Genomic DNA, 9,685 nt, shown 5'->3' on the forward strand with positions numbered 1-9,685 from the left:
CACATGCCTTAGATCGACCAACTAGTAGATGCCATTGTAGGTCATCCTCGGATGAGCTTTTTAGACGCTTTTCAAGGCTACGACCAAATACCTTTGACCTTGGACGATCAAGAGAGAACAACTTTTGTCACCCCCGTTGGAAACTACCATTACAAAATAATGCCCTTTGGTCTGAAGAATGCCGGCACTACCTATTAGAGGATGATGACCAGGATGTTTAAGCCACAGTTAGGGAAAAACATTGAGATTTATATTGACGATATGGTGGTAAAGAGTAAGGCAGAGTCCGAGCATGTTAATGACCTTGTAAATATTTTTGATATCTTAAGGAGACACAAGCTACGGCTTAATGCTTCCAAGTGTTTTTTGGTGTTGGATCAGGGAAGTTCTTAGGCTATATGGTCACACACCATGGAATTGAAGTCAACCTTGACCAAATTAAGGCAATTAACAATCTGCAACCACCTCAGAATCCCAAAGAGGTCCAGAGGCTTATGGGGATGACCACTGCTCTAAACAGATTCATCTCTCGGTCAACAGACAGATGCAGGCCTTTCTTTCAGTTATTGAACAAATGGAAGGGATTTGAATGGACCGAGGAGTGTGCCTTGGCCTTCCAGCAGTTAAAAGAATATTTGTCTCAACCGCCTATTATGTCCAGGCCCGAGGTGGATGAGGTTTTGTTTGCCTACATTGCAATGGCCTCCCACACGATGAGTTTGGTGTTAATATAGGTTGACAATGGTATACAAAGGCCGGTTTATTATGTGAGCAAGTCACTACAAAAGGCCAAGGTCCGTTATTTACCACTGGCGAAGGCCATTTTAGCAGTGGTGCATGCTACGTGTAAACTCCCCTCTACTTCCAGTCACACACGGTTGTCATCTTAACCTAACTCCCACTCAGATCTCTACTTCGAAGTGCAGATTACACGGGGAGAATTGCAAAGTGGGGTACAATTCTAGGGGCTTTTGACGTCAAGTACATGCCTCGCACCTCTGTCAAGGGTTAAGTCCTCGCTGACCTTATAACAACCCCACCCTAACTGTTTAGATATTGTCCACTTTGGGGTCCATACCCCCTCATGGTTTTGTTCTTCCACAGGTTGCGCTGGGGAAAAGGCCTCTACACATTGAAGGGAGGTCGTTCCTTGTAAACACATTCTCATGTGCTTCCCTAGGTGATGTGGGATTCCACGGAATGCAAGACCCCCTTTTTGGGTCACTACAAATCTCCCCTTCTTCAATCTCCTTCCCCTTCCTCTTCTTCTTCTACAGGATCGGGTCGGGGAGCAGGCCAAGAGGGGACGAGAGAGGAGGAAGAGTATGATTGGGAGGGAGTGGGACCTTTGGGGCATCCTTGGATGATGACCCCTTTCTCCCAGCCACTAAGTATATAAGGCCTCTCCGGGGGTTCAAGGTCATCTCTTCCTCTTCCATGAAGCTGGTGTCAACCTGAGCGACTATGAGCCTTGGAGAATAGGCCATAGAATGTCTATCAAGATCAGCTTCGGAATCCGAGAGCTCCACAGGCCTCTCTGGTGCTCCTTCTTCTTCTTCAAATCGGAATTGGTCGATTTCGGCCTCGAATGAGAGACGTGAAGAGGCTATTTTCCTCCCTCGGAGCAGCTACCTCCTGCGGAGAGTGTTGGGGAGGTAGTTCAACAGGCAGGAGGTCTTCCCGAGCTAAGAAACCAGGCCGTGAAACGTCGATCTGGTGAATTCTGGGATCGCCCACCCTTATTGCTTGGCCCACGTCTTGAAACACAGTTGACAAGGGCTCGAAGTCTAATACTAAGTGAACGGCTCACAGTTGCATGTCTTCAGTCACAAAAACCTTGGACCTCAGTAACTTGTTGAGAGCCGAAACGTTGACTAGGCTGAGTCTCAGAGCAACGTGTCTTTTATCTACAAAAACATTCAAAAAGGAAATCGTGGTCAGACCAGTGAAAATTATCATCAGAAGAAGGCGAAGTGCTAAAAAAGAAAATGAATAAAACTAAAAGGGCTAAACGCCCTGCCAAAGGGACTAATCCTAGGGTACTCCACCTAGCTCTCCTGTCCGAGTTAGGCAGTGAAGACCGTCATGCCACTCCCCAAAGACAATCAAGTAGTCATTCTTCATGCCTTTGTTAGACTTAGGAAGACACGATATTAGTCTAACAACGTCGGACCAAGACTTGAGATAATATCTCGTGCCGGCAAGCTTGTGGCACTCATACATATGAATGACATCATGCCACATGAGCCCCAAGCCCATCTACTCATTAAAAGCGACTATGCTACCTAAAATCCTAAAGAGGTTAGGGGCACACTAATAGGGAGTTAACCTATGGTTGATCAGATAGTCTCGAGTCACCCTACCCATGAGGAGTGTCATTCCTCCTTCTATGAAAGTGATCATAGGAATGATGACCTCCCCTTCACCCCTGTTTGTGACTATTTGGTCTGGAGCACAGTATTGCAAAGCTACTCCCTGTGGAATATGGTACTTAGCTCTAAAACCTTCCATACCAGTATCAGAATCTACTAGATGCTTAAACCTACCCATTTGGTTGAGCTAAAGGGAAAAGGGATTAGGTCTCTAAAGAAAGGTAACGAAGAATGAAAGGCCAAGGAGAGTGGCCGAGGAGAAAAAAGCTTAAGGATTTAGAAACTTACAAGAATAATTACGATAGTTGCTTCTGGTGCTTCTTAAAGGTTTAAGTTTTTTAGGAAAAAAGACTTGGAGACCTTAAAAGTTTGGGAAGTTTTGAGAGTTTGAGAGCTATGAATCTTTGGAGAGCTTGAAGACTTGTGAAATGGGGAAAAATGATTTCCCCGGATGCCTTATATAGAGGGGGAAGTTGAGTGGGAGTTATCCCACCCAAAATTCAAGGAGAAATGTCCACCGTAGAATCTGCGTCTCACCGTTGGATGTGGGGAACAAAGCGCCACCTGAAGCAATTAATGACACGGCTCGGGCTTCGAAACATTAGTGACAGTTATGGGACGCACAAAACAGTACTCCTGCACGTGTAAACCAAGGAAATGAATGATCTTGATTCTTAAAAATCAAAACTCCACTTTTTCTCCTCAGATAGGAGGGAAAAATCGAAATTTTGAGGGGCTATTGTAGGGACAAGGGCCCGAATTTGTATATTGGGCCTTGGGCCTTGGCCGAGGACGTTGATTGGTCCAAGGGTAAGTAAACAGTAGTAAGGGTGTCAAGCTTAGAATCCCATAAGTAAAATGCAAACAGAAAGGTTGTGGAAGGCGATCCGAGGAGGAGTATATCCTCGGATAAACAGAGCACAGATCAAAGGTATATCTTGTCGATCAGAGTGGCCTTCCAGGAAGATCTACTAGTAGGAATGTGCATTACAAACGCACAAGAGGGATGGGGGCCCAGAGGTATCTAAGAGAAAACTGCTGTCACCGCATTAAATGCTCTGCAGCTAACTTTCTGGCCGCATTTATATGGAGAAGACCCCTAAACAGTGCTGCATTGGCTACCTCAACTCACAAAGGGCCAATAAGGGTGTTCGATGCGACAAGCACTCAAGTAGTGGCCTGGATGATCAACAAATGGAGGGTCAAGATCATCGAAAGGGAACTATATAATGTAAGAGACCCTCTATAGAAAAGTAATCAGGAAAATCAAGAAAGAAAGACTGTAGCAATCTAGAACCAGACTTGTAACCTTACTTAAGAACATTATATAAGAATCAGTCTCCTCGGACTTTGCCGAGGACCTTTTTTTCTTTAGCTTAAACATGTATATTTTCACTCTTTTATCATCAAGCCTACCTAACTTGTTGTTTGGTTAGCTAAAGCCCAGTTTTCTAACTCATTCTCTATAAATTCATTATTTTGGGCTTTTTGGGCCTAAGTTCATTCATACCTTGGGCTAGGAACTCAACCCAAGTCCCTACAAGTACTATGGTCCTAGATTTTATCTTTTATATTTTTATCCTCTTTCCTTTCTCTTCCCTCATTCTAGATACAACAAAAAACATTCCTTTCTCTTTTCTCATTCTGTATATACAACCAAACACAGTGGTAGGGTCTTGAATTTGAAGAAAGGAATTTAAAAAAGATAAGCTTAAAATGATCTTATACAGTCTAACCTAGGATAACCCCGATTTTTTGTAGTGAAGAGACCAATGAAATTGATCTTATACAATCTAACCTCACAAGCACACAATATACTTTCTCAGGCCGAAGCCCAGGCCCATGGCCTCTGCTACTGTCTTAGTCACAAACATCCTTTTTGGCTTGAGAAATGCTAGAGATACTAATTTTAGCATAATTTTATGCCATAACTCATCACATAGCAAGTAGTGATTGGTAAGGGTGTGTTAGTGAGTCATGTAGAGACACACCTTTACCAATCACAACTCGATGAATTGTGATACAAAATTCTGCTAAAATTAGTGTCCTTAGCATTTCTCTTTTTGGCTTTTGTCGCACAAAAAATACTTAAGCACGTGCATGCCCAACAGAAAGTCAAATTGTTCCCATGAGCCAAGACAGCAACCATGCAGAGCCTTTAGAGGTTCAGCCTTCTCAGACGTGTTTGCATTCCAAACTGTGGTTCACGTTTTTTTTTTTACCTTTTCTTTGTTTGTTTTAAAATTCATGTACTGAAGCAAAAAGTTTCTGCAAAAGTTCATCAATTATTAATCGTCCGACTTTCAAACATGTAAGACATTATTATTTTGGTAGATGTAGAAAAAAAAAAAGTAACCAATGTTCAACTATCATTCTATGCAATAGCTAATAGCTATAGTGTATTAGTGTGTACTCAGATTATATATATCTGTCTAACGATGAAATTTTGGATGTGGGTTTTATGGTTGAGACTTCACTGTGATGGCTATGGAAGTCACATATCTTAAAGGTTGTTTATTTTATTTTATTTTTTAAAATGCTTTGGTCGCTATCTGTTTCATTAGTTGCAAAAAGTTTAATAGAATATGGCTATCTGAATATTCTGGAAAGCTTCCTTCTCGTGTGGTGATGGAGATATATTAGTCTTTACTGTTAATGATTAAACTGCCATTGTCTTGTTAAATAGTGCTTTCATGATTCATTTTATGGTCATTGTCATTGCAATAGATACAAGAACCTAACCGCACCTTTTCGGGGTGTACTATTGCAATGTCATTACAAGGGGTCATTTTATTTATTTTTGAGAAGAAACAAACGACAAAAATAAAAATTGACTACTCGTTAGCATACCGTATATCTTTCTCTCCGGTTTCTGTGATAATGATATTCATTTTGTGGTCATCTTTTTAGCTAGCATCTGCAAAAACATTGTCTGTGATTTAACCCCCATATTGCACTAGAGCTACATATTTTGTTGCTGTTTCTTAATCGTAAGTCACTGGACTATTTTCAATTTCACTATGTTGCCTTGAATATGTTATAGCACTTTTAAGCTGAATTTTTGTATAGTACTAATGTTGGATTTTTTTTTTTTCTTTCTTTTTCCTGGTTCATCAGGACATTACCATACCACTAAAGCTATAAAAAAAAATGCTGTAGTGTTCAATTTACAAAACTCTCACTTTTATAGGGTTTGATTGTAGGGTTTGAAAGAGATGATCCATAAAAAGTCTTACCACAGAAGTGTTATGGGATATATAAGCCATGCAGTTTTATTATAGTGATATTTTGGACCTGTCAAGTTTTGTATAATATATAGCTTATTAAGTTGCTAGCTCAATGGCAATGGCTATTCTAGTGAAAGTGATTCTAGGCTCAATTGGGTTTGCAATTTTCTGGATATTGGCGGTTTTCCCTGCTGTACCATTTCTACCCATTGGGAGGACTGCAGGGTCCCTTCTGGGGGCTATGCTTATGGTCCTTTTTCAAGTCATATCTGCAGATGAAGCATATGATTCAATAGATCTCTCTATCCTTGGTCTTCTCTTTGGGACAATGGTTGTTAGTGTCTATCTTGAGAAAGCAGATGCATTTAAGTACTTGGGGAGGTTGCTCTCATGGAATTGCTTAGGTGCAAAGGACTTACTTTGTAGAATCTGCGTAATATCTGCCATTTCAAGTGCTCTTTTCACCAATGATACCTCATGTATGGCTTTGACACAGTTTGTACTCAAAGTTACGAGGCAACATAATCTCCCACCTCTTCCATTCTTACTTGCCCTTGCCTCAAGTGCCAATATTGGGTCTTCAGCAACTCCAATTGGCAACCCCCAAAACCTCTTTATAGCTTTTCAGAGTAATATTTCCTTTCTAGATTTTTTCATGGGAATGCTTCCTGCTGCGCTTGTGGGGGTTCTTGTGAATTCTATAATTCTTGTATGCATGTATTGGAGTTTATTATCTGGGTGCAAGGAAGAAGAAGATACTGCCGCAGAAGTTGTTGCTGAGGATGAAGTGAGGTCTCACAGGTTTTCACCAGACACAATGTCACATTTGAGCAATGGAAATACGAATGGCTCGCTGAGTGCCACTGTGGACTCGTCATATTTTGTAACTCTTAGAAGCCTAGTTCGTTCAAGTGAGAGTGAAAGACCTATAGTTCAAAATGGTGCCTCGGAATCTATAAGGAGTTCAAATGCATCATTGAGATGGAGAATGATATTTTGGAAATTTTGTGTTTATCTTATTACATTAGGAATGCTGATTTCTTTGCTTATGGGTGAGAACATGTCTTGGACTGCAATTGCTGCTGCACTAGCTATTATTGTTCTTGATTTCAAGGATGCTCAGCCATGCCTAGAAAAGGTAATGTTGACCGTTTGTTGGATGAAGACTCTTACTATTACAAATTTGGGAAACGTCTAAAATCTTGACTTGAGGTCGTGATTAGTTTTTAAAAGAAATGTGTGTTTACAATGTGTAAGTAGGTGTATATAATAGACATTACCCTTAATTAGCTATTTATTTATTTATCTCATCAATTTTTTAAACTTATGCAATAAATTTGTAAGGGTGGTGTGTATTACACGTACTCTACTCTAGTAGTGTACCCATAGTACGTACAGCTGCAATTTGCAGTGCTATGCATGTACTATGTGTACACTTAGAGCAACCACATTAGTGGTTGCAAAAATTTGCAAAATATAAAAGTGTTCAATTTTGCATATTTTAACTCAAAAAACACCCATATCAGTACTTGTAAAAATGTGTAAATATACAAAACTGCTTTGTAAATGAACAATAACCATGCATATGCAAATGATTTTTTTATTCTTTTTTTTTTCTCTCCCCATTATTGTTCATGTGCAAATGATTTTTTTCTCTCTCGTCTCTTCTTCACACAACAAAGAAAGAAAGAGGTGGGTGGGGTCATGTGAGTAGTGGTTTGTTTGATATAATAAAAAAGTAAAGAAATAATATTATTTAAATAAAATAGATGATAGAATAAATAAACTGATATTGGTATTTTGTAAAAATATGTATGTAAAATAGAAAAAATATATTTTTTCTTGCAAAATAGACAAGAATTTTGCACAGACTGATGTGGTTGCTTTAGCTGTGTGTATTAGTCATTTCCGAATTTGTAATATCACTGTGTAATTGGGATTTATAATATAATTAATTATGTTCTTATTTAACTCCTTGAGCAGGTTTCATATTCCCTTCTAATTTTCTTTTGTGGAATGTTTATCACGGTTGAGGGATTTGACAGAACTGGAATTCCAAGTTCTTTATGGGACCTCATGGAGCCTTATGCAGGGATTAATCGTGTCAGTGGGATAGCTGTTCTAGCCCTTGTCATCCTTGTCTTGTCAAATTTGGTTTCAAATCTACCAACGGGTATGCTCATGTCTCTCTTTTCTAGTTCATGTCTCCCTTTTCTATATTGTTCTTTCATTTGTCAAGTAGGTTTTTGAGTGATGATAGAAAGATGCTACAACTTTTGTTTCATAATCTCATATGTCACCAATGACATGTAATTTAAACACTTATTTATTATATTGTTAAAACGGTATCAATCATATTCATTGTTACGTTAATCTATAAATCTTTCGTGATAAAATTGATAATAACATTAACATTTTCCTTAACTTTCTTTAATATATGACCTCCTCATCTCAACCATTGGAGAGAAGGGCGGGGAAATGATGAGTGTTGAGCAGAGCTTAATTTATTATTTGATTGCGCATTTTTGAATTTTTGGTGATTACATTCATAGTGTGCTAGAAAACAAGTTCTTAATAAAGCAATGATACTCTTACACTTGTTTTTTACATCAATTTTTATATGTTAAAATGTGGACATTTTCGTATCAATTGTGAATATTAATATAAAATAATGGAAGTAAACAAGTTCTTCTTAATAATGGGTTTTTCTTGTCTATTGCATATAACGTCTAAAATATTTAGCGAACCAAAAAAAAAAAAAAAACACACACACACATGATACAGTTTTACTGTTGCTTTTAACCTCATCATCATTATGCTTATTAAAATTGTTGTTCAGATTATATGAGAGATAAGAGAATAAAGAGTGGATGCTGAATAATGTGATTCAAGTTCAACTTTAAAGGTTTACATCTACAACAGAGTGAAACTCGTTGCAAAAAGACACTAGACACAAGTCGTATTCTCTACAACAAGAGGCTGCATCTATATATACTTATATATATAGAGACTAATACTAAACTATCTATAAACTAACCCCTATATATCCCTAGAGTGTAGTACTAGCTATACTTACAGCACCAATACATATAGTACTATAGTATACTAAACCTAGATAAATGTCTCTTAACAATGTTAACATTATCTCAGTTCTGTTGCTTGGAGCACGGGTGGCAGCAGAAGCAGGTGCAATTTCTTTAAGCTACGAGCATAAGGCTTGGCTCGTGTTATCTTGGGTTAGCACAGTGGCTGGGAACCTATCGCTACTGGGCTCAGCTGCCAACTTGATAGTGTGTGAGCAAGCTCGCCGTGCTCCACTACACCTTACCTACAACTTATCTTTTTGGAAACATCTCAAATTTGGGGTCCCCTCCACACTCATAGTCACTGCAATTGGTTTGACACTCATCCACAGTAGTAGTAGTAAGTACGTACCCGCCTAGACACTGATTTGTGTGGACAACTTTTAGAATCTGGGAAAAGCACTCAGAAAAGTGACAGTGACCTGAATAATTTGGAAGGTAGCATTTTGGAGGAGAAGTTTCTGTTGGAAGTTCTCAAACGTTTTTATTTTTTTTCCCAAAATAAATGAATAACTGCTCGTTCACGAATCCTTTTACCTGCACCCATAATGTCAGTAGCTATAGTCTATAGATACTGTCAATGGTAGAGAAATCAAGATTCAAGAATGTAATGATGTTGTTGGTACTTTAGCCGTAGAGGCAGAACACCATATGGGGCAGGAGTTTGGTTGGAGCTATGAATCTTCTTGCATTGCCTATGTATATGGTTTTATTAATCTCAAGTAAACTTATGGGTTCTCTTTTACACTCATGTGCACTATGTCATTTTTTCACATCACCCATTTCATATTTTAAAAGTAGACGTAAAAAAAAAATGTGTATATCGTGCGTGAAATTTTGAATGTTGTATATACCGAGTGTATGAGGGTAAGAAAATATTTTTTTGTAACTATAATTATTGCTTTTTTTTTTTTTTTTACTTTAAAGCAAATATATATATATATATATTTTTTTTTTGAATCTTGAAATATATTTGATAAATGTTAGGCTCCATTGGTTTTCG

At 38.5% G+C, this 9,685-nt stretch overlaps 1 protein-coding gene across 3 annotated transcripts; it reads left to right on the forward strand.

Moving 5' to 3' along the window:
• Positions 1–4,763: 4,763 nt before the first annotated feature.
• LOC115958995 (silicon efflux transporter LSI2-like) lies at positions 4,764–9,427 on the forward strand. Of its 3 annotated transcripts, none has more exons than XM_031077276.1 (5): positions 4,764–4,881; positions 5,283–5,362; positions 5,490–6,737; positions 7,583–7,772; positions 8,750–9,427. In XM_031077276.1, the coding sequence occupies exons 3-5, from the start codon at positions 5,712–5,714 to the stop codon at positions 9,040–9,042; spliced, it is 1,509 nt and encodes a 502-aa protein (XP_030933136.1). In that variant the 5' UTR covers positions 4,764–4,881; positions 5,283–5,362; positions 5,490–5,711; the 3' UTR covers positions 9,043–9,427. The 3 variants fall into 3 exon arrangements, with proteins under 3 accessions (XP_030933136.1, XP_030933137.1, XP_030933138.1); XM_031077277.1 differs by having other exon boundaries at positions 5,576–6,737; XM_031077278.1 differs by lacking the exon at positions 5,283–5,362 and having other exon boundaries at positions 5,576–6,737.
• Positions 9,428–9,685: the final 258 nt, after the last annotated feature.

The sequence above is a fragment of the Quercus lobata genome, chromosome 9 (assembly GCF_001633185.2).
Source record: "Quercus lobata isolate SW786 chromosome 9, ValleyOak3.0 Primary Assembly, whole genome shotgun sequence".
Taxonomy (NCBI): domain Eukaryota; kingdom Viridiplantae; phylum Streptophyta; class Magnoliopsida; order Fagales; family Fagaceae; genus Quercus; species Quercus lobata.